The sequence below is a fragment of the Rosa chinensis genome, chromosome 5, assembly GCF_002994745.2.
Source record: "Rosa chinensis cultivar Old Blush chromosome 5, RchiOBHm-V2, whole genome shotgun sequence".
NCBI classification, from domain to species: domain Eukaryota; kingdom Viridiplantae; phylum Streptophyta; class Magnoliopsida; order Rosales; family Rosaceae; genus Rosa; species Rosa chinensis.
In genome coordinates this window covers 46,392,025-46,417,171 of record NC_037092.1, presented here as the reverse complement: position 1 = coordinate 46,417,171, position 25,147 = coordinate 46,392,025, and the positions used below count along the sequence as shown (strand labels likewise).

At 47.6% G+C, this 25,147-nt stretch overlaps 1 protein-coding gene across 1 annotated transcript; it reads left to right on the top strand.

The window, feature by feature from the left end:
- Nucleotides 1–24,394: 24,394 nt before the first annotated feature.
- On the top strand, nucleotides 24,395–24,844 carry LOC112203940 (vignain). The gene has a single exon (XM_024344837.1). It carries the CDS (start codon nucleotides 24,395–24,397, stop codon nucleotides 24,842–24,844), a length of 450 nt encoding a protein of 149 aa, XP_024200605.1.
- Nucleotides 24,845–25,147: the final 303 nt, after the last annotated feature.

Genomic DNA, 25,147 nt, shown 5'->3' with positions numbered 1-25,147 from the left:
CTCATGCAACCATTAGCGGTACCAACTCCCGCCAAAGGAGTGACCTATGGGAACACAGCCAAGCAGGCTACCGCCCGAGTCCCGGCTTGCCCCCAGATCACCGCTGACGCACCGCCACGCACAACGCCAAGACAGCATCAGAAGCTCCAGAAACTGGGGACTGAAGTATATCAGTCCCACATCGAAAACATGGAAAAGATTAGCTCTCTCCTCATCTATAAAAGGTTCTCTCCTCTCTCCTCATTAATTACGCAATTAATACTTACCTACTGTTACTTTGTCAACACAAATACATTGACTAACTTAGGCATCGGAGAAGTGCAGACAGCCCAGTGCGGTCTCCCTCTGAAGCCCTCTGTATTTCACTTGACAGGTAGCGGAAACTCTGAGTATCACAGGTAGCGGTCCGCCCATCGGACCAGCATTAACAAAGGTTTAGCTACCGCTGAACTTTAAGTATTAACACTTAGTGAACATAGCATTCATCAGCCGCTGGTAAGTTGCACCGGCGTTCTTCAAACCAAAAGGCATGACACTGTGGCAGTATAGGCTCTTGTCGGTGGTGAAGAAGGTACACTCTTGGTCACCAGGGTACATCTTGATCTGATTATAGTCGGAGAAGGCATCCATCATGCTGAGTAGCTTGCGGCCAGCGGTTGCATCGACCAGTTGGTCTATGCGAGATAGCGGAAAACTGTCCTTGGGGCATGCCTTGTTGAGGCCCTTGAAATTGACACACATTCGCCACTTTCCACTAGGTTTTTTGACCATGACCAAGTTGGAAATCCACTAAGGGTAATTTACTTGGCAGATGAATCCAATGCTCCGGAGCTTGGTAACCTCTTCCCCTATTGCATGGTATCTCTCCTCATCAAAGGCCCTTCGCCGCTGCTTGATAGGGTAGGCGGATGGTTTGATGCTCAATTTGTGCATTATGATCTCGGGGGAGATGCCTAGCATGTCAGCGTAGGACCATGCAAAGACGGCGGCGTTGTCACGTAGAAACTGGGTGAGTTCAGCCGCTACCTCTGGGTCTGGCTGAGCGCCGATGCGGACTGTCCGCTCAGGGTGCTCGTCGGATATGCTGATAATCCTTAAGGATGTTTCTGGGTTGACGGGCTCTTTTTTGACATACTTCTTCTCGTCATCCCTAGGGTCCTCAAAGATATCTGGTGCCGCTGCATGATTTCCCACTGTTAGGATTTCGTGGTGGCGTGCTGATCGTGCCACTGTTGTGGAATAGCACTTTCGTGCCAGTTGTTGACTTCCCTTTACACAACCTGTTCCGTTAGGGGTGGGGAACTTCATGAGGAGCATGTACCCGGAGATGATGCACTTGAGTTTGTTAAGTGCCAGTCGACCAATAATGCCGTTATATGAACTGAAGCAGTCCACAATGATGAACTCTATATGGATTTCCACCATACGTGAACGGGCGCCGATAACCAGTCGCATGTAGTCAGAACCCAATGGCTATGTGACGTCACCGGAGAAGCCAAGCAATGGCTCATGATCCTGTAGTAATTTTCTATTTCGTCGAAGTTTGTCTTAGCACCTGTTGAAGATAACATTTACAACAGAGCTGCTGTCAACAAGGATCCTTCCCACTGACCATTTATCGAGTACAGCGTCGATCAAGAATGGATCGTCATGAGGCAGATGTACTCCTCGCTCCTCCTCCTCTGAGAAGGTAATGGGCTCCTAACCAGATTTTGAGAGCTTAGCGGACCTCTCATAGCGGATATTGCACACCTCCTTGGGGTGATTAGCACCCGCATAGCGCTTTTTTGCTCTGTGAGACATACTAGTGATTGGAGCACCACCGTCGATGGTGTTGATGCGGCCCAAGGGCTCAATGTTAGCTATCACGGGTGGTGGTTAGTGTACCTTGAATTGTTCCATCTTACCGTCTTGGTATAGAGTCTCAATGGATGTTTTGAGGGCGTTACAATTGTTGGTGTTGTGGCCGCTGTCCTAGTGATATTTGCACCACTTGCTAGTGTTTCTGGGTTTTCCGACCCTTGGGTATTTTCTTGGGGTTGGTGGCGGGACCTGGTCCTTGCACTGGTCGTATATTTCCTCGTATGAGGCCGTGAGGACAGTAAACACTGCATACCGCTGGGATGACTCTGTCGGTTTATTACGGTTATCCCCATGAAATGAGCGGCTGTCCTTATTGTAATGCTGGTCCTTCTGCCGCTTGCTCTGGTGGTTGCTCTATTGCCATTCTCTCTTTTTATCAGTTGGCGGTGCAGCAGAGGTTTTGATAGCGGTTTCCTGATGGCTGGCGGAGGGTTGGGTGGACTTTACAGGCATTGGTGGTGGTGGGGGGATTTCTCCATATCTGATGAATTCTGCCTGTGCATGGATGACAGCCTCGCTCATGACATGGTCGTAAGCGGCGTTTGGATAATTGTAATTGAGGTGATAGAGAAATGGCCCCTTGAGGATTCCTTGCTTGAAGGCTGCCAGCGCCATTGTCTTATCAAGATCGTAGCATTGGGATGTTGTCGCTCGCCACCTGGTGACAAACACCTTCAATGTTTCCTCCTCCCCCTGCTTGAGGTTGAATAGCTGAGTTGTATTGTGGTGTCCGGCTGTCAACAGGATGAACCAAGATAGGAAAGCATTTGATAGTGCATGAAATGAGTCAATGGACCCTGGCGGACACTCAAAAAACCAACTCTTTGCCTCGCTATGCAGCGTTTGCTGAACAAGTGGCAGAGGGTGGCGTCATCGAACCCCCTATTATTGGTGACTTTTTTGAAAGTGTCCATATGGACAAAGGGGTCAGTCATGCCGCTATAATGTGACATCTTTGGTGTCTTTGCGTGCGCCAGGCGGATGGCATGCAGGTGATAGGAGCATTTTAATGCGATGTTTTAATAATTATTTCCTCATATTTTACTTAGTTATTTCCTTAAATAAATAAATTTTAATTTAATTTTTATTTTCTAGGTACAAGGGAGAAAATGGAGAAGAAATGAGCTGAAATGAATACACATAGCAAAAAGAGAGGAGTCCTGATGGCACTAGGAAACCACATGGCTTGAAGATGACGTTGGAGATATTATTGGGGAATTAAATCTGATTTGGCCATGGGAAATTATGGAGTTAATGTCAAAAATCAAGAGAGGATCAAGGATAATGATGCCATGGAGAGATTTAAGGGAGAAAATGCCTATTTTCACTCAAGATTATTTTGGCCGAAAATTAAGAGAAAAATCAGATAAAATCTTGGGAAAATCAGCAATAATATATTTGGAAAGATTATGGAATTATTTTGGAGCTTTTTGATTGGTTGAGTGACATGGCAGAGCTGACATGGTATTAATTCATTGGTTGGAGCTGTGTAGTGCAACCAGAAAATTCCTTAGAAATTAAATTCATGAAGCCTTGCCTTCCCCTATATGTACCTTCCTCTCTAGATGTTTTTTACACACAACCAATACACCACAACACCACAACACATCACACCAACCACCACACCACAACACACCTCTCTCCCTCAATAAATAAACATCAGAAAAATTCTCTCCATTCTCTAGTCTTCAGAAGCTCTGCGTCTCAACCAAGGAGGAGAAGAAGTCATGTAATACATCAAGATCCTATCCGCCATTCACCCTTGTGTCGTCCCTAGAAGATTGCTTGCTTTCAAGGATTTTCAAGTTCTTCGTCTCAAGGCTTTGTCATTCATCATTCACGGTGTATTTCAAACTTTCTTTTCTTTTCCTTTGTTTGATTCGTAGAGTTATGAATTCTAGTTAACATGACGTTAAGGGCAAAGTTTAAAGCCCGTTTATATGTTTTGAAATAAAATTGTGATTTTTATATGTTGATTTATATGTTCCTTATGTGAGATTGCTTGATTGATTTTGGATTACAGAAAACTTTTGCATATTTGTGTTCTTTGGTGGCCAACTTAGGATATATGCATGTAATTGGAGTTAGATTTAAGTAGTAAATACTTTGGACAAAAGTCGAAATCAATTAAGGAGGATTGCAAATAGGTGAACTTATTCATAACTAGGTTGTCCACTTTGGTTGACATCCTTTCTTTGTTCTTCATGCGTTGAATGTGTTCTTGATTAGCTAGCTTTCTAGACTATGATTGCATGTTCAATATGATTGATTTAGGTACTTTCACTTAGATTAATTATTCAAGGAAAGTAAAAAATGAGAAATCGTTTGCTTTCTAACGTTTCACATGGTCAACTTCTTTCTCATGACATAGAAAATCAACTATAGGAATTGTGATTGGATTTCTTGCATATGATTGTGGTTTTGATCTTTATTCCTTGCGTTCCACTCGTGTAGATATGTTTTTACATTTTCTTTATTTTATTTATTTAATTTTTGATTTAATAATCCTAAACCCCCTTATTTGTGTTTACTTGTATATATTTCTTTCTTTGTTTTATTTTAGTAAATAATACTTTTTATTTTTATTAATTTGTTTTTACAATGACAGGTGTACCCTCAATCCCCAGTTAGAACGATCCCTATTTACTGTATACTAACGATGACATTTTCAGGGTTAAATTGCGCGCTTGCTTTTAGCGTTATCAGCAGGATCCTGGCGGTGAATGGTCCTGGTCTGGACGCAAAGAGTGGACTTGGTATTAGCGCTGGGGCCCCTGCCTCGGCCTGGATTAGCCTTTGCTCTAGTTGTTGCATCCACTCCAGTATTAGGGTGGTTGTGTCTCCATCGGGTCCTACCTGGATGTGAACCAGCTCTCGCCTGGGGACATGTATATTACCCTCTGTTCTGGCCCTGATTGTTGAGCGGCAGGTGTGTGGCTGTGACTCCGCCTCCTGCTCCAACATTAGTCTGGGTTCAGGAGGTGGTCCCATTCCTCGTAGCTCTGGTGTGTTCAACGGTACCTGCATCTGTATGATTGGTCCGGATATCAATCCACCGGTGTTGGGGTGACTGCGCCTGGTGCTCCGTGATTGCTCGCTTTGCGCCAGGTTGGCGTTTGCTTCCAGCGCCCTCTTAAGCTCATCAAATCTTGACATCAGTGTGGGCACATGCTTTTGGCCTCGGCCTTTTCTCTGCGCTCCTGCTCGAGTTCTCTATTTGCTTTGTGAAGGTCCGCTAGTGCCAGCTCATACATAGTGGTGAGGTCCTGCACCGGAGGGCGGCTGCAGCTCGGCTGAGCCTCCGCTGTAGTTTGGGTTAGTGGGACCTGGGAACTGGCCTGGGGTTCCCCGCTAGGGTTGACCGGCGTGCTGAATAGTGCACAGTTAACGTTAATCGCTGGATTGACTTTGATCACTGGATTGGTGGGGTGGAGGTTGGTGGATTGATCCGCCTGCTCAGTGTTTTCCCCACTACCGTTAGTCATGGTGGATGTGGTGGGATGGCCTTCTGTTCACGGATTCCCACAGACGGCGCCAATGTTAATGTTTAAAGTTCAGCGGTAGCTAAACCTTTACTAACGCTGGTCCAATGTGCGGACCACTATCTATGATACTCCTTAGAGCTCCCGCTACCTGTCAAGTGAATCCAAAATAAGAATCATCTTATTATAAAGTAAGAGGTATGCCTTCTCTGAGTGGTAAGCCAGACAAGATGTGTGACAGTTGTAAGGTAGGTAAGCAAACCCGTGCTTCACATGGTGCTGTTAATTCATCCACTACAACTCATCCTTTGGAACTTATGCATATGGACCTAGTTGGACCTTCACAAACCGAAAGCATGGGTGGTAAGAAATATATTTTCGTTGTAGTTGATGATTTTAAACGTTTTACTTGGGTGAATTTCCTTGGAGAAAAGAGTGATACGTTTTCAAATGTTAAGGGATTGTGCAAAAGAATAAGAAATGAGAAACATTCTTCAAACTTATGCATTGTTAGAGTTAGGACTGATAATGGGACTGAATTTTAAAATGCTTTGTTTGCTTATTTTTTTTCTTGAGCATGGAATTTCACATGAGTTTTCAGCTCCAATTACCCCACAACAGAATGGTGTAGTTGAAAGAAAGAACGGGGTGTTACTTGACATGGGAAGAGTGATGCTCCACTCAGCTGGACTTACTCCAAACTTTTGGGCCGAAGTGATTAGCACTGCTTGCTACACTACAAACCGTGCATTCATGAGACCAGGTACTTGCAAAACTCCATATGAGCTTTGGAAAGGTAAGAAGCCCAATGTAAGTCACCTTCGTGTTTTTGGCTCTCCTTTCTATATTTATAGAGATAGAGAGCATCTTGCAAAACTTGATGCTAGGAGTGATAAAGGCATTTTTCTTGGCTACTCTTTGGATAGTAGAGCTTATAGGGTGTACAACAAGATAACCATGTCCGTTATGGAGTCCTATAATGTTTCTATTGATGATTGTGTTGTGAGTGCTATTCAGGTTAATCCAGATAAGGATCAGCCATCAGGAAGCCGAGTAAGTGTGGAAATAAATGAGGAAACGAATGATTCTTCACATGATCCCATTTTTAATCCTCCACCAGTTCCAAGAATAGGGTTCAAACAAGTTCAGAAAGATCACTCAACTCAGGATATCATTGGGGACATACATGGAGGAATTCAAACTCGCAGACAAGCTACATCCCAGGTAAGTACTGATTCTGCTCTTGTTTGTTTTTTGACTGAAAATGAAGTGAACATTAACATAATCTCGAATTGTGGTTTTGTCTCACTAATTGAACCAAAAAATGTTAAAGAGGCTTTGATGATGATGATTGGATAAATGCCATGCATGATGAATTAAATCAGTTTACTAGAAATTATGTGTGGTATCTTGTTCCTAGGCCAAGTGAGTTCAATGTAATAGGCACTGAATGGATATTTCGAAATAAAAGTGATGAGCATGGAAATATTACTAGGAACAAAGCTAGACTTGTTGCTCAAGGGTACACACAAGTTGAAGGACTTGATTTTGATGAAACATTTGCCCCAGTTGCTAGACTTGAATCTGTTAGACTTCTTCTTGCTATTGCTTGTCATCTTCAGTTTAAATTGTACTAAATGGATGTGAAGAGTGCTTTCTTGAATGGTGTTTTGCAAGAGGAAGTTTATGTTGAACAACCTCAGGGATTTAAAGACCCTTGTAAACCTGATCATGTGTATAGACTTAAAAAGGCTTTGTATGGTTTGAAACAGGCTCCACAAGCCTGGTATGAGCATTTATCTGCCTACCTTGTAAGTAAAGGATACCTTAGAGGTACAGTAGCTAAAACTCTGTTTGTAAAAAGGGATAAAAACCATGTCATAATTGCTCAAGTCTATGTTGATGATATCATATTTGGCTCTACCTCTGATACTTATGTTAAAGAATTTACTAACATCATCGAAAGTGAGTTCGAAATGAGCATGTGTGGGGAATTGAATTATTTTCTGGCTCTACAACTTCGTCAATTGAAAGCAGGTATGTTTCTGTCACAAACTAAATATGCTGAGAATCTTGTGAAAAAGTTTGGACTTGAATCTGCAAAAATTGTCACTAATCCAATGAGTACAAGTACCAAACTTAGTGAGGATCTCACAGGTAAGTCTATTGATCAAACTCTCTACAGAAGTATGATTGGTAGTCTTCTTTATCTCACTACTAGTAGACCTGACATATCCTATAGTGTTGGGGTTTGTGCTCGTTCTCAGGCAAATCCGAAGGAATCGCATTTGGAAGCAGCAAAAAGGATTATACGTTATGTATCAGGTACAATAAATTGTGGCATCTACTTTACATTTTGTTAATGTCTAAAAGTCTAGCGGTAGCTGGACTTTAGTTAACGCTGATCCGGCGGGCGGACCGATACTTCTGCTGTTAGTGATTCCCGTCACCTGTCAAGTAAAATACAATGGGCGTCAGAGGGAGACCGCGCTGGGCGGTCTTCAACTCTCCGATGCCTAAGTTAGTCAATGTATTTATGTTGACAAAGTAACAGTAGGTAAGTATTGAATGCGTAATGAATGAGGAGAGAGGAGAGGACCTTTTATAGGTGAGGAAGAGGATGATCTTCTCCTTGTTTTCGATGTGGGACTGATGTGCTTCGGTTCCCAGTTTAAGTAGCCTCTGATGCCAACTTGACACGGCGCGTGGCGGCGCGTCGGCGGTGCTTTGGGGTTGATCCGGGGCTCAGGCGGTAACCCGGCTAGCTGTCTTTACGCCAGTCACTTATATGGTGGGCGTTGATACCCCTGGCGGTACCATGAGTGGCTCATTATAGCTAATTATGCTTGCAAATGCACATGTATGTACAAGTCCCCCAAATCCCCAGTCAAGGAGGGCAATCTTGGTTGGGGAGTTGATCGGCGGTTTGAAGCGTTTCTCCCGCTAGACTTTGCAGAAGCATAATTAGCGTCAGTGCGTCGTCAACCATGGATTTACTGAGCAAACGCTTTGTGCCCTTTCGGGTGGGCCCCTGCTAGGCCCCCCAGGGAGTCCCCCACTCCCCGGCTAAGATGGACCTCCGGATGGTCGCTATTATTGTTTGATGAGGGGGATCTGCACGGAGCAGCGCTGCACGGAGCAGAGGGTGTTGGGTTGCGAGCCCAATCTTAGCACCCAAGTGACGGGGGTCAACGTACCTGATCAGGGCTGTCGTAGACTGTTGACTAGTCCCCGTGTCCCGTAGGGACATTCTGACCGTAACTCCGCGTGGCGGCGTTGTCAGAGAGGCGTGGCCTCGGGATCCACCGCTGGCGGAAGTCCCCCCGCTAGATGTAGCGGGAAGCAGCGTCAAGTAGACGTGCTTGGTGGTATTTTATTGAGCGGTATTGCGCTGAATAAAGTACGCAGTTTGTCAGATGAGAAAGGGGGTTCGCTAGCGGTGTGCTGTGTAGCAGAGGGCGCCCCGTTCACGGAATGACGAGAGAAGTTCCACTGGAGACTTTGATGTTGACAAAAGAAGTTCCGGTGGCGGGGTTTCACTCAGCGGAGACTCCGTCACTTGGGAGGATGACAAGTGAAGATCCGCTGAGCGAAACCCCGTCACTTGGGAGATGACAAGTGAAGATCCGCTGGCGGGGTTTCGCTCAGCGGAGACTCCGTCACTTGGGAGATGACAAGTGAAGATCCGCTGGCGGGGTTTCGCTCAGCGGAGACTCCGTCACTTGGAGGATGACAAGTGAAGATCCGCTGGCGGGGTTTCGCTCAGCGGAGACTCCGTCACTTGGGAGATGACAAGTGAAGATCCGCTGGCGGGGTTTCGCTCAGCGGAGACTCCGTCACTTGGAGGATGACAAGTGAAGATCCGCTGGCGGGGTTTCGCTCAGCGGAGACTCCGTCACTTGGAGGATGACAAGTGAAGATCCGCTGGCGGGGTTTCGCTCAGCGGAGACTCCGGGCGGTTCTTTACGAAGTCACCCCAACTGTTTAACACGTGTCGAACCTATAGCGGGTTAGCGTGCGTAGGCTTGTCTCCTAAGCCTGTCCATCTTCTAGCTTTTAATGATATTAATTGTGGGTTTCATAACCGAGGTAACGCCTCGGGTACTCCGGAGAGTGAGTGGAGACTGATGACACGTGTACGGCTGGTACGTGATGTTGATATGGAGCGGACGGCTGAGGACGCGTTGGGGCCAATATAAGAGGGGGGGAACTTTGTGGGATTTGACACTTTGTGAAAATTTTGAAAACCTAGTCACCGTTTGCGAGCCCTGTTTGTCCAAGACCGGAGAAGGAGCCTACCGAAGTTTGGGTACACCATTCCCAAAGAGACGTCGATCGTAACTGTGCACCACCGTGTCGGAGTTTGCACCACTGAGGTTGGTATCTGGATTTTCCTCCTCTGCCTTTTGCTTCTGCTATTTTCTTTGATAATTGCTGGTTTTAATGGGTGTGTTCTGAGGTTGGAGTGGGATTTCCTTGGGTGGGATGGTTGGATTATGGTTGGCTAAACGTTGGTGGTTAAGGATTTAGATAGCCGAATCTGGGTTGAGTAGTCTGTTTTGTACTCTGGAGTTTTCTGGGTTTTGTTTTTTTTTTATTATTGTGGCTATATCTGATGCGAGAATAGGCTAGATCTGTGTTTGTGCTAACTGATGTGGGTTTTAGGGTTTGGGATGGCTAACGTTATAGAGATTTCGAGCAGTGAGGATTCCGGGTCTGACGTGTCGTTCAGCGCTGCAGATAGGATTTTTATTGATTCGTTGCGTCCGTCTGCCCCTGCAGGAACCTCACTGCCAGAAGCGTTAGACGTTGAGCCGCTACAGACCATCCCCTGGGAAGTAGTTATGGGTCGTGGTTCGCGTCCGGAGAGTTCTAAGGCGGGTGAGGCCGCTGTTGGCAAAGCTAGGCGCGACGAGCGTTTGGCGAGCAATAGTGCTGCTAGCGGCTCCGCTGGGGAAGAAGAAGTAGCGGGGCAGAATGCGGAATCGGCGTGGTTCCTCTCAGATGGCACCGCCGTCGACGAGGCAGGTGGGCGGATGACAGCCGCTGCGGTTAATCGACTGAAACAGACGTTCCGGTTGCCGGGGTCGGTGAAGCTGCGTCCGCCGACAGCGGATGAGAAGGCGTCGATTCTCCCGGCGGGATCTGCAGCCGTTCATGAGGCGATATTCCGCTAAGGAGTGACACTCCCGCTGGTGCCCAACCTCCAGATCCTGGTGTGCGAATTTGGCCTTGCGTTGGGTCAGATTTGCCCCAATATGTGGCGGTTGTTGCTCGCCGTGAACTCCCTTTGGCGGTTATCCGGGTGCGAGGGGCCTACCGTGGCGGAAGTGCTTCACTTCTACGAGTTGGTGTACGTGAAGCGCCGAGGCTGCCAAGGGCAAGTGAACTTGAGTCGCCGGCAAGGAGCGCCCAAGCTGATCGAGAATCTAAGGGACTCAATGTCCTACTGGCGGGGGACCTTCTGCGTGGCTACCGACGGTTGGGAGTACCACGCCAGATCGAATGCGGAAGGGCCGACATTTAGGATTAAGTCTGAGTTCCAACCTATTCGAGGTTGGTGTCCGGTTTCCGCTGAAAGTATTTGGCGTGCCCACGTGCTTGCACTTGTATTCCTACTAACGTCGTGTTTTTATTTTTTATTTTTTTATTTTTGTGCAGCGGGACTTCGGGACACGCTAACGCGCGAAGAAGAGTGCCGCGTGGAGAGGATCAGGGGTTGCTGGCGGAATCGAAACTTGCTTGATTTCCGCCTGCTGACTGGTTGGGAGTTGCTGGTCGACCTGCGACTAACACGCTCCGTTGGTGAGGAGTCTACCCTGTCGTTTCGTACTATACTTTTGAATTGTGTCTTGACTGGTGGCTGTCGTTTTTCTTTTTAGAAACTCCGCCGGGCAACAAATCGAGTCGCGACGCATTTGAGAAGGCGATGGATCGGGCGGAGATAGAGAATTTTTTGGAGGCCATGTACGCCGAGGGGCTAACGGCCCAGCAGACTGTAGTGAACCCCGAGACGTTGGCGCTGAGCCAGTCCGAGGTTCTGGTGGTGATGCCGATGCCGCACCAGTCTCATCTTGGTGAGGATGGTCTCCCTATAGTGTAGGCGGGGACCCAGACGGCCGGCGGGGATCAGAGGGGAAGCGCTGCGGCCGGGCCACAGAAGGAGCGGATGCCTGCCCAGAGGCGTGGCCCTCAAAAGGTGGTTCAACCGACTGAAGAAGTCATTGTGACCAGGGAGGAGCCGCCAGTAAGGGCGACGAGGGCCGCCGCTGGGAGCCAGAGGGCGCTGGAGAGAAAGCGCCGGACGGCTGAGTCTCCTGACGAGGAAGAGGGAGATGATTTGGAGGTGGTCGGGGCCCGCCGACAGAAGAAGGCCCGACAGGCTCCCTCGAAAACTGCGGCGGTGGAGGGAGAGGCGCCCGCCGCTAGTGATCTGGACTCCTTCGCCGAGTATGCGCCATTTATGACAGAAGGGGAGCGGGAGTTCCTCTTCCATCTGTGTGAGCGGCTGGGGTTCGGCGGTCTGGCGGGCATATCGCGCCCGACGGCAATTGACCAATCGCCCTTTAGCTCGGCGTTTGGTCAAATATCGGCGGGATTACACGATATGTTCGTGGCGGCGTCGAAGCAGCCCCGGATTGAGGAAGAGCTCAAGGGAGAAATTGGAGGTCTCCAGAGGGAGTTGGCGGAGACAAAGGAGAGACTGGCGGAGGTCGAGCGGGGGCTGGCCAAGGCGGAGTGTGATTATACGGACGCCCGCGGCAAGCTTAATGCGGCCATCCGGCGGGACCTGGAGAGGAATGAACACGTCTCCAAATTGGAGCAGGAGATCGCGCTGCTGCAGGAGCGGATAGCCGCTAAAGATAAGAAGCTCATTGTAGTGCAGCGGGAGTCCGCCGACAGGATGGCCGAAATGAAGCGGCTGGGGGGTGAGGTTACCCGCCTGAGAGCTGAGGGGAGTACCGCTGCGGCCGCTGCTGTTGAAGCGTTCAAGCAGTCGGCGGAGTTTAAGAAGACATTGACCGAAGCGGCGAAGTCTGGGGCCCGAGCCAATATAGATATGTTGAAGCGGAAGGGCGCCATTGACTTTGTAAAGGCGTCACAGCCTGACGTGCCGCCGGCCGAGAGTGTCCCGGCAGAGACAGAAGTCGTGCCTGCCCCAGCTGTAGGTACCTACTCGGGCAGCGGGGAAAGTGGCCCTCATCCGACGGAAGGGTCCCAGCAGACTCCCCAGCAGACCCCGTCGGAGGTGTCATGTGCCGGATTTCTGGAGGCACACACCCGGGCGGACGGCACCATGGAGACCCCCAGTCCGACAGCTCGAGGGTCCGATCAAGCGAGCCGATCGGTCGCGCCGCCGCCTGTTGAAGCAGCAGAGGCCAAAGCCAACCGCTGAAGCTATCCGAGACCCTAGTTTTTTCCTGCTTTCCCCTTTTTGTTTGTAGCCGCTGAGGCGCATCAGTTTGTAAAGAATTTTGGGGCGTAACATAAATTTCTGACTTGGTTTGCCATGATGTATGTGTAGTGTTTTTGAGTTATATTTTTCTTTTGTCGATCAATGGAACATTAAAGGAATTAAGATTGGTCCAAGTGCACCTCGTAGCGGACGAGGTCCGCCGACGATTGCTGGCGTTGCCAGTTGCCCTCAGTGCTAGACTTGGTAACAATGGTTTGAATAATTCCTCGTTTCATTGATAGCTGACTAATCAGTGTACAAAAGCGGGGTAGTACCCGTTGGGTAGCTTCCCTTAGCTAAATATTTGAACAAAATAATTAGCTAAGTCAAGATGCTCCTGGGTAGGGTTCTGACTATTTGTAGTAATACCGAAGGTGTTCAGTATTCCAAGGGCGGGCCGATGTGACGCCGTCCTTGTCCATTAAGTAGAAGGTGCCTGGGCTAACGACTTCCACAATTTTGTACGGGCCTTCCCAAGTTGGGCGGAGTTTAGTCGGCGGCGGAATGACTTCCTTCATGACCGAGTCCCCCAGCTGGAGGTTCCGGGCCTTGACTCTGGCGTTGTAGAAACGTGATACCCGTTGTTTGTTTTGTAGATTGTGTAAGTGGGCCTTGCGTCTTTTCTCTTCCAGGAGGTCGTTGTCCAAGTTGACGCCAGCGCTGTTGTTCTCTGGGCAGTAGCCTTCGACTCTAGCGGTAGGTTGAGTAACTTCAATGGGTAAGACAGCCTCTGTGCCGAACATCATACAAAAAGGAGTTTCTCCGGTGGCGGAGGTTGGAGTTGTTCTTATGGCCCACAGAACCTCTAGGAGCTTTTCCGCCCATAAACCCTTGGCGTTGTCGAGCTTCTTTTTTAACAACTTTTTGATTATCTTATTTGCCGCTTCGACTTGGCCGTTGGTCTGGGGGTGGGCGACAGATGCAAACCTCAACTTGGTGCCTAAGTTGGTGGTGAAGGAGATGAGCTCGTCATTGTTGAACTGTGTGCCGTTGTCTGTAATGATTGTGTGTGGGACACCGTAACGGCAGTAGATATTCTTCCAAAGGAAGCGAATTACCTTGGCGGTAGTTATTGCCGTCAGTGGCTCTGCCTCTATCCACTTGCTGTTGTAATCGATGGCAACAATGATGTATTTGAATTGACCCTTGGCAGTTTGGAATTTTCCCATCAGATCAAGGCCCCACGTGGAATGAATCCATGGGCCCACGATGATTGACAGTGGTTCCGCTGGTGCGTGTGGGAGATCTGCAAACTGTTGGCATTTGTGGCAAGACCTCGAAATCTGCCGGGCGTCATCACCAAGTGTGGGCCAGAAGTATCCTTGTCGCATTGTGCGGTTGGCCAGGGATCTGGCGCCCGAGTGGTTTCCGCATTCCCCGCCATGGATTTCCGCTAGGACAACCCTTCCTTCCTCTGGGGTTAGACAGCGGAGGTTAGGATGGGTGAACCCCTGGCGGTAGAGCTTGCCGTGCTGGATGTTGTAGCGGGTTGCCCTTCGCTGGAGCTGTCTTGCCTGTACCTTGTCTTCTGGCAACGTTCCGTTGCGTTTATATGTAATGATCTCGTCCATCCAGCTGGGGTTGACCTGAACGTTGAAGATTTCCGCCAGGGTCTTTGTGATACTTGGCTTGTCAAGATACTCCACCCTTGTGTCCGCTGGACTCTGATGCGGTTGGGCGGTTGCCAGTCTCGCCAGTGAATCAGCCTTGGCGTTCTTTTCCCTGGGGATTTGTGTGATTGTGTGAAATTTGAATTTCTTTAGCAACGTTTTTACGTACCCCAAATATGCCGCTAGCTGCTGGTCCTTGGCTTGGAAGCTGTCGTTGACTTGATTGACGACTAGTTGGGAGTCGCTGAATATGTTGACGTTGTCAGCTCCAGAGTCGATGACGAGGAGTAGACCGGCTATGAGCGCCTCGTACTCCGCCATATTGTTTGAAGCTTTGAAGTTGAATTTCAACGCGTACTCTGCGTTCAGTCCCCCGGGTCCGGTTAAGATGACTCCGGCGCCGCTGGCCTTGGCGCAGGCGGATCCGTCCACGTGGAGGTTCCAATCGGACTGTGGGGGAGTTGTTTCTGCACTGGCTACTATTTCTGTTGCGGACTTTGTTTGAGTACTGGGTTCTGGCTGACGCTCGGTAAGTTCAGCGATGAAGTCCGCTACTGCCTGGCCCTTCATGGCGGCTCTTGGCTTGTAATCTATGTCAAATTCACTGAGCTCGATGGCCCACTTGCTGAGGCGCCCTGAATGTTCAGGGTTCTGCATCACCTGTCTCAGCGGTTGATTAGTTAGCACATGGATTGTGTGCGCTTGAAAATATTGGCGGAGGCGCCTGGCGGCAACAATGAGTGCGAGAGCTAGCTGCTCCAAGGGTGGATATCTTGTTTCTGCCCCGTTCATGCCTCTGCCGGCGTAGAAAACTGGGAGCTCGTCCTGTCCCTCCCGCCGGACAATGGCGCAGCTCACCGCCGATATCGATACCGCTAGGTATATGAACAGTGTCTCTCCTTGCACAGGGATAGAGAGTAGTGGGACTTCCGCTAGGTAATCCTTCAAGCCCTGAAATGCCGTCTGACATTCTGGGTTCCAGTTGATGACTTTCTTGTGGGTCGTTTTGAGGAGTTTGAAAAATGGGGCACACCTGTCAGTGAGCCTGGAGATGAATCGAGAAAGGGCGGTTAACTTGCCTTGGAGGCACTGGACATGTACCTTATACTCAGGGTCCGCCAGGTCGAGTATGGCCTGTACCTTGTCCGGGTTAGCCTCGATTCCTCGTTCACTGACGATATAACCCAGAAATTTGCTGGCGGTGACGCCAAAGAAGCATTTTTCTGGGTTGAGGCGCATGCCATAGGCCAGGAGGATGGTAACTATGATCTTGAGGTTTGCCACATGTCCGCTGGCCTTTATACTCTTGACCAACATGTCGTCCACGTAGACTTCGATTATCTTGCCCAAATGTTCAGCGAACATAGCATTCATCAACCGCTGATAAGTTGCACCGGCATTCTTCAGACCGAAAGGCATAACGTTGTAGCAGTACAGGCCTTTGTCGGTGGTGAAGGTGGTACACTCCTGATCGCTGGGATGCATCTTGATCTGATTTTAGCCGGAGAAAGCGTCCATCATGCTGAGGAGTTCATGCCCGGCTGTTGCGTCAACCAGCTGATCAATGCGTGGTAGAGGGAAACTGTCCTTTGGGCACGCCTTGTTGAGATTTTTGAAGTCGACACACATCCGCCACTTGCCGCTAGGTTTCTTGACCATGACCAGGTTGGAGATCCACTGGGGATAGACTACCTGGCGGATGAATCCCATGCCCTGGAGCTTGGCGACCTCCTCCCCTATGGCGCGGTATTTCTCCTCGTCAAAGGCCCTTCGCTTCTGCTTGATAGGATAGAAGGATGGCTTGATGGTTAGCTTGTGTGTGATGATTTCAGGAGAGATACCTGGCATGTCTGCATATGACCATGCAAAGACGGCGGCGTTGTCCCGTAGGAATTGAGTGAGTTCTGCCGCCACCTCTGGGTCTAGCTGAGCTCCTATGCGGACTGTCCGCTCTGGGTGCTCGTCAGAGATGCTGATGACCTTCAACGATGTTTCTGGATTGACCGGTTCCTTCTTCACATATTTCTTCTCCTCATCCCTAGGATCCTCGAAGATATCTGGTGGCGGTGCCTGATTTCCTACCGTTAGGATTTCGTGGCGGCGGGTTGACCGCGCAATGGTGGTTGAGTAGCATTCTCTTGCCAATTGCTGACTTCCCTTGACACAGCCCGTGCCGTTGGGTGTGGGGAACTTCATGAGAAGCATGTATCCGGCGATGATGCATTTGAGCTTGTTGAGTGTCGGCCGTCCTATGATGGCGTTATACGAACTGAAACAATCCACAATTATAAATTCAGTATGTACCTCCGCCATACATGGACTGGAGCCGATGGTTAACCGCATGTAGTCAGAACCCAGCGGTTGAGTGATATCGCCGGAGAAGCTAAGCAATGGCTCATGGTCTTGTAGTAGTTTCTTGTTCCGCTTAAGGTTGCTGTAACAACCGCTGAATATGACATTGACAGCAGATCCGCTATCCACCAGGATTCTTCCCACTGACCATCTGTCGAGAATGGCATCGATCAGAAATGGGTCGTCATGCGGTAGATGTGCTCCGCGCTCCTCCTCCTCTGAGAAGGTGATGGGCTCCCAACCAGATTTTGGGAGTTTGGCGGATCTCTCGTAGCGGATGTTACAGACTTCCTTTGGGTGATTTGCGCGTGCGTAACGCTTTCTTGCCCTGTGAGACATGTTGGTGATTAGAGCCCCGCCATCGATGGTGTTGATGCGGCCTAGTGGCTCAATGTTGGCAATTACAGGTGGCGGTTGGCGCACCTTGAATTGATCCATCTTGCCGTCACGGTACAAGGTCTCAATGGCCATTTTGAGAGCGTTGCAACTGTTGGTATTGTGACCGCTGTCCTCGTGGTATTTGCACCACATGCCGGTGTTTCTTGGCTTGCCCTTTTTGGGGAATTTCGGTGAGGGTGGCGGTGGTATCCGATCCTTGCACTGATTGTAAATTTCCTCGTACGAGGCTGTGAGGACCGTAAATACCGCATACCGCTGAGAGGACTCCGTCTGCTTGTTGCGATTGTCCCCATGGGATGGGCGGTTGCCCTTGTAATGGTTGTCTTTCTGCCTCTTGCTTTGATAACTGCCCTGTTGCCACTCCCTCTTCTTGTCAGCTGGCTGTGCAGTGGGGGCCTTGCTGGCGGTCTCCTGATGGCTGGAGGAGGGTTGAGATGATTTTGTTGGTGTTGCTGGTGGTGGTGGGGTTTCTCCATATGTGATAAACTCTGCCTGGGCATGAATGACCGCCTCACTCATAAGGTGATCATACGCCGCGTTTGGATGATTGTAGTTGAGGTGATAGAGGAATGGTCCCTTGAGGAGTCCCTGCTTGAAAGCCGCCGAAGCCATTGTTTTGTCGAGATCGCGGCACTGAGATGCTGCTGCCCGCCATCTTGTGACGAATGCCTTCAATGATTCGTCCCCTCCCTGCCGGACGCCAAACAACTGGCTCGTGTTGTGATGACCGGCGGACAACAAGATGAATCGAGAGAGGAAAGCATGAGATAACGCCTGGAATGAGCCGATGGACCCTGGCGGACACTCGAAAAACCAACTCATTGCCTCACTATCCAGCGTTTCGCTAAACAAGTGGCACAGGGTGGCGTCATCAAATCCCTTGTTGTTGGTGACCTTCTTGAACGTGTCCATGTGGACGAAGGGATCGGTCTTACCGCTATAATGTGACATTTTTGGGGTCTTTGCAAACGCTGGTCTGACAGCTTGCAAAATTGTAGCGGTGAATGGTCCTGGCCTGGACGCGAAGAGTGGGTTTGGGGCTGGCGCCGGGGTGCCTGCCTCTGCCAGGATTAGCCTCTGTTCTAACTGCTGTATTCTCTCCAAAATTTGGGCGGTTGCGTTGCCAGCGGGGCCTGCTCAGGTGCTCCGCGGGACTGACCCTCGCCCGGGAATGGGTAGATTGCCCTCAGTCCTTGTTCTGGTCCTCGAGGGGTGGGTGCGCAGCGATGACTCCGCCTCCTGCTCCAACAGTTGGGGGACAGGGGGTGGTCCCATTCCTGCCAGCTCAGGTGGGTTTAGCGGTACCTGCATTTGCACAATGGGTCCTATACCAGCGGTAGGCCGGCTGTGTCTGGTGCTGTGTGACTGCTCACTTCGTGCTGGGTTGGCGTTTGCGTCCAGCGCCCGCTTTAGCTCGTCGAAACGTGTCATCAGCGTGGCCACCTGCTCTTGGGCCTCAGCCTTTTCCTTGCGTTCCTGCTCGCGCTCTCTGTTTACTTTGTGGAGGTCCGCCAGCGCCAGCTCATACAAGGCGGTGAGGTCCTGACCTGGGGGGCGGCTGCTGCTTGGATTTGTTTCACCGCCAGGGTTGACCGGGGTGCTGAATAGTGCGCGGTTGATGCTTACCGCTGGGTGGGCGGGTTGGGGAACGGCGGACTGGTCTGCCTGCTCCTCGACATTTCCCCCGCTACCGTTAGTCATGGTAATTGTGATGGGATGACCTTTTGTTCAAGGCTTCCCACAGACGGTGCCAATGTTAATGTCTAAAAGTCTAGCGGTAGCTGGACTTTAGTTAACGCTGATCCGGCGGGCGGACCGATACTTCTGCTGTTAGTGATTCCCGTCACCTGTCAAGTAAAATACAATGGGCGTCAGAGGGAGACCGCGCTGGGCGGTCTTCAACTCTCCGATGCCTAAGTTAGTCAATGTATTTATGTTGACAAAGTAACAGTAGGTAAGTATTGAATGCGTAATGAATGAGGAGAGAGGAGAGGACCTTTTATAGGTGAGGAAGAGGATGATCTTCTCCTTGTTTTCGATGTGGGACTGATGTGCTTCGGTTCCCAGTTTAAGTAGCCTCTGATGCCAACTTGACACGGCGCTTGGCGGCGCGTCGGCGGTGCTTTGGGGTTGATCCGGGGCTCAGGCGGTAACCCGGCTAGCTGTCTTTACGCCAGTCACTTATATGGTGGGCGTTGATACCCCTGGCGGTACCATGAGTGGCTCATTATAGCTAATTATGCTTGCAAATGCACATGTATGTACACATTTGATACTAACATTGAAATTGCAGGTTATTCAGATGCAGATTGGGGTGGAAACTTGAAAGATCGGAAAAGTACATCTGGTGGTTGCTTCTTTGTGGGAAACAACATGGTGGCCTGGCATAGCAAGAAGCAAAATTGCATATCACTTTCCACAGCTGAAGCAGAGTATGTGGCTGCTGGTAGCTGCTGTACTAAGATGTTATGGATGAAGCAAATGCTTCGTGACTACGGAATCTCACAAGGTAAGTTGACCATATTTTGTGATAACTCAAGTGCTATCAATATTTCCAAAAATTCAGTGCAACATTCACGCACAAAGCATATTGACATGAGATATCACTTTATCCGAGACTTGGTTGAGAAAGAAATACTTGAACTTGCATTTGTTCCCACTGAGTATCAATTAGCAGACTTGTTCACAAAACCCTTGGATAATGCACGATTTGAATCACTTAGAAGTGCCATTGGTGTTCTAAGTTCTGAAACTCTTCCTTAATTTCCATATATCACAGCAGGCATTCATTTTGTATGTCTTCATGGTAGCATAGGTGCATTCTCTTTACGTTTATGCATTGTTAGGTTCAGTTTCTGGAAATTCAGGATTGAAATGCTGGCTTGTATCCTCGAGTGTCTGACAGCTGATTTTGAACTTAGATTAACAAGGGCCATGCTATTTGCTTTAAATCTGGGTGCAATAAGGTGCCTAGCACGTTTTGAATTTGTTCTTCCATCACTATGTAATTGTGAGCTTGAACAACTTATTCTCCACAATCTTAATTCCTCACATGCACACATACTCTAAGTGGTGGTAAGTCTTAATTGATGGTTGGCTTGTTCTCATTGCTCATGTATGCAATTACTCATGTTGGTTGCTCCTCTATATATATAAAAAATAAAAAAATGTAGCTGGTTTATGGAGCATGGCCAGGTTATTCCCAAAGTAAACAGGCCTCGGTTATGACGAACGATATGAGGATTGGGAAGAAACGGGAATGGTTTGGTCTCCCGGGTGGATTATGAGACTATTGACTCGAGTAGATATGCTCTGTGGGGATTCCTTGTTACATCTAGTACCCTAAAGTCATCTAACTTGGGAGTTGTTGGCATAATACTCGTTACATGGGTCATAGTCTTCTTAATAAAAAAATAAATAAAATAAAAAAATAAAAAAATAAAAAAACTATTAGTTATGTTGTTGTGTGAAAGGCAAAAAGAAAAATTCTACATCATGCCCACACGATGTTATAAGGGGGAATAAAGTTTATGTACTTAAATGTGTTTCGTATGTGAGCTTTGCTTTTCAGGTCTCCACTATTATTTCACACCCCATCTTGAGACATGTTCACTCTACACAACAAGAGGTATAGAATACTCGCTCATCCTCTATTTTACCTTGTGATTGTCGGAATACCTTCACTCGTGTAAACTCATTTTGGTGCACTCTTATTTATGGTTAAGTGGTATTGCTCTTGTTGGAAAAGCTATGCAAATTATTCAGTCTGTTATTGCCCATGGATACAGCCCAAAATCATTGTGTGTTTGCATAGCATGTTTGCATTACTCATATCATATTAAATTAAGCGGGAGTTTCAGGACTTGGTCACTTTGCCGCACTCTACCTACTTCACCTTGTGCTTCTACAGTTCTTCTTGTGAGTTTATGGTTACCTCAAACTTAAAATAAAAAATAAAAAATAAAAAAATAAATAAAAAATTTTACTTGTTATTTTTTTCTTTCACCGTGTGTTTAAGTGTTTTAGGTAGGTCAATTTTTCCCCAAATTTCTCAAGTCCCTCTCAAGGCCGCTCTTTCTCTCTCCTTCCTCTCACCATGGCTCGAATCAAGTACACCATCAAGCGGCCCTCCACTCCGGCCACCGCATCTCCTCCGGCCCCTCGCCCTTCTCAGCGTTCCAATCGCCTCCACAGGCCTCGAGATTCAGGTCCACCTACCTCCGCTGAGAATCCTCAGGACCTAGAGAATTCTTCGTCCCGGTCTCTGGCCCCTGCACCGTCGTACCCTTCTAGGTCCAAGCATTCCTCTGCAGCCTCCAATCTTTCTGATTCCGCTGCCTCTGAGCCTATCCCAGTCTCTCCATCGCTTACGCCACCATTGCATCGTCGCTCGATCAGCCCTTCCTCCAAAGCTCTGCCCTCCAAGCGTCCTCGCCCTTTCGGCAGCTCTGCCCCGTCATCCTCTAGGTCTACCAACCCTTCGCAAAACCCGTAAGGATTCTCGATTTGTGACTCATACTCAAAGGGTTTATTATGAAAAATATACTAGTGTACGACCTGTGGTTTATGAAAAGCGCTTTAATGTGGGTGAATTGGGTTCCTTATTTGCTGAAACTGTGCGAATTTTTTTATGGGAATCTGTGTTGGATGTGTTGCCTACTCCTAATCTCACTATGGTTAGAGAGTTCTATGCATGTTGCTCTCTAAATATGCCTGTGTAGTTTGATGTGCTTAATGCTACTACTCTGATTGGATGCAATGTGGACATTCGAGGTGTCTCAGTCCCTTTCACACCCACCACCATCTGAGAAACGTTGGGTCTCATTGCCCTTGTTTCCGAGATGTCTGTGGTTGATAAGGAGCTTACGGCTTTATCTGTTGATACCATTGTGGCTGGATTTATGATGATTGTCCAGATGCCACCCCCGTGGAGCTCTCTGTTGGTGCTCTTAGTGAGTTCTGTCAACTGTTGGGGCATTTGGTTCGCACTTTGCTCTATCCTTCAACTCAAAGCAGCAAGATTACCTTGGAGGAAGCCCGTCTCATCTATGTTCTCAATGCCAAGGGTCCCTATCTTACTCCTGAGCATTACATGTATACAGCTATCCAGAAAGCTGCTGTTGAGGGTTTCCGTCACAAAAAGGCAGCCTTAGTTTTTCCCTCTGTGATTACTGCTGTCTGCAAAGCCAATGGTGTTGTTTTTGAAGATTCTGATGAAATGGCCCCTCCCCTGAAGGTTTTCTCTCGGAGCTCTCTCCTTCGCAACACTAGTCAAAGCAAGACCAAGGGTATTTTTGTTGACACCACATCTATCTCTCGCACCTTGCTTGACCATTTCACTGTGGTGAACCGCAAGTTAGATCAGCTTCAAACTGATGTGGGTGCCCTTCTTCAGAGAGTGGATCACATTGAGGGGGAGCTTCACTCTCTTCAAGATGCTTTAGCACATTCCCCTTGAGCTTTGGCATACCTATCCAAAAAGGGGGGAGAAGAAGAAGCCTTATTTTGACTTAGATGGTTTAGTTTGACTGTTTTCTGCTAGGATTGTTTTGCTCAGTTTGACTAGGCTTCTTTATGCTTTTAGCCAGTTGTTGACTTTGGATTATTGTTTAAAATGGATCTCTCTAAATTGCTAGTTTATGCTTGTTACTATCTGTTTTGTGATGTGATTATTGTGTGAGAAATGTTTCAGGACTGAATGGATGATAAGTTGTGATGTTCCTCCTGTACTTGTTGAGGGGGAGAGTTTGTCCTTATCCAGTATGTTTTGTATAGGAATGCCAAAGAGGGAGATTGTAAGTACAAGTTTTGTTCAACTTGATTTCTTGGCATTCCCATACAAAACAGGGAAGTTCCTACAAGCTGATCCAAGAGAATCTCAGGTAAATGCATCCATGCATACATGCATAAATTAAGTGTTAGTCTAGGAAAATATCTTTGGAGTTTAATGGTTTTAATATCTTTTATTTAGTTAAAGATATTTTTTTGTTTACCAAATTGTGTATTTTAGGGTTGGGTGTCTTTAATTGGTTATCTTTAAACACAATAGATTGTTTCCTTGTAGAAGTCCTATTAGGGTAAAAATATGTTGCATGTGTGCATGGGACGGCCTCCTTTTGTTATATAGAGGAAAAAAGATGTTCATGGTCTGGTGTTGTTTTAACGCAAGAATAGGTTGATGTGTCTTGCATGTTTATCTAAGATTTTATCTTCACTAGAGTGATAACACTTGGTCCATGCATAAGTGTTCTTGATCTTGTTCTCATATGCATAAATTATATTTTGGGTTCTCAAGAGTAAGAGCCCCGCAGTGTTTTTAATCTCATATTTGAGGTTTTCACTGCGTAACCAAAATTCGGTGTTGTGTCTTTTAATTTTGGTTTCTGATGCCTAGTAAGGATTGATACGCTCACTGGAATCCCCGTTTTCCAGAATTCACATTCTGTTCTTGTATTTTCATAACTGTTCCAGTCACTTACTGTGTATTTCAGTTTAGACTGAAGGGAAAGGATCACATTATTAAAGTAGAATATTTGGCCTTTCAAGAGACATGTCAGTCTTCAAAATTCATAGGCTCAGAGGATTTCATATTAATTTTCACCATCTCTCTAGCTAGGGTCCTCCTTTCTTTTCTTTTTGGATTAATTTCAGTTTAGTACCCTGTGCTTTGGGGGTAACATCATGTCAGTCCCTGGTCTTTCAATTTGATCAGCAACACCCCTGTGCTTTCAATTTCAATAAGCCGTGCCCAAATTTTACTGTTCCATCCAAATTTTACTTTGTCAATCCAGTCAAAGTTAATGTTCAAATTGGACGGAACAGTAAAATTTGCGCACGGCTGATTGAAATTGAAAGCACAGGGGTGTTGCTGATCAAATTGAAAGAGCAGGGACTGACATGATGTTACTCCCAAACTACAGGGTACTAAACTGAAATTTATCCTTTCTTTTGGGGAGCATGGCATTACTATAATGCTTAGGCTTTACTGCAGAATATAGACGTGCATCCAGTACTTTTCCTCCCCTTTATCTTAACACTCTTTTGTTAGGCTAACTATTTCGTGCATCCAAATTTCCGTTTACTGCATGCAGCCTGCATTATGTCCATGGTCTGCATGGTTCGCACTACCATTTTGGTTGTAAGCTGAATCAGGTACAGCAGAACTGAGCAAGAGCTAGTTGACTGTGATGTCAATGGTGAAGATCAAGACTGTGAGGGTGGCTTGATGGACGATGCTTTTTGATATGTTCATTAATCAAAATCATGGACTCAGTAGCGAGGCTAACTATCCCTACACCGGTGTAGATCGTACATGCAACGCGCAGAAGGAAGCAAACCATGCAGCCTCGATAATTGGCCACGAAGATGTGCCTGCTAACAGTGAAAGTGCACTTCTCAAGGCAGCTGCTAATCAACCTATTTCTGTTGCCATTGATGCTAGCGGATCTGATTTCCAATTCTATTCAAGTGGTGTTTTCACAGGAACCTGTGGAACGAGTCTAGAGCATGGTGTTACTGCTACTGGTTATGGCATCAGCGATGATGGGGCTAAGTATTGGTTGGTTAAGAAATCATGGGGCACAGAATGGGGAGAAGAAGGTTACATAAGAACGCAAGGAGATGTTGCTGCACAGGAAGGTCTTCGTGGCATTGCTATGGCAGCCTCTTACCCCACTACCTAATATGCCATCACATGAAATCAATCCCTACTATCCTTTCTAGGTATCCATTATGATATGTACATGAACTTGTGCTTGTAATATGTCGAAGCTACAGGATCTGTAAGAAAACCAGCAAGGTATATTAATACAAAAATGAAGAACCTGTCTAGTTGATTTATCCAGCTATTCTGTCTACAAATTATGTTCTCTTCTTAGGAAAAGAAATTGCATATACCACAAAAAGAGATACGGTTGCTATTTAACTTATACTGAGGTTTCTGCTATAATTAATTAGTGAGCTAAATGCTTCCTCATACCGGAGCC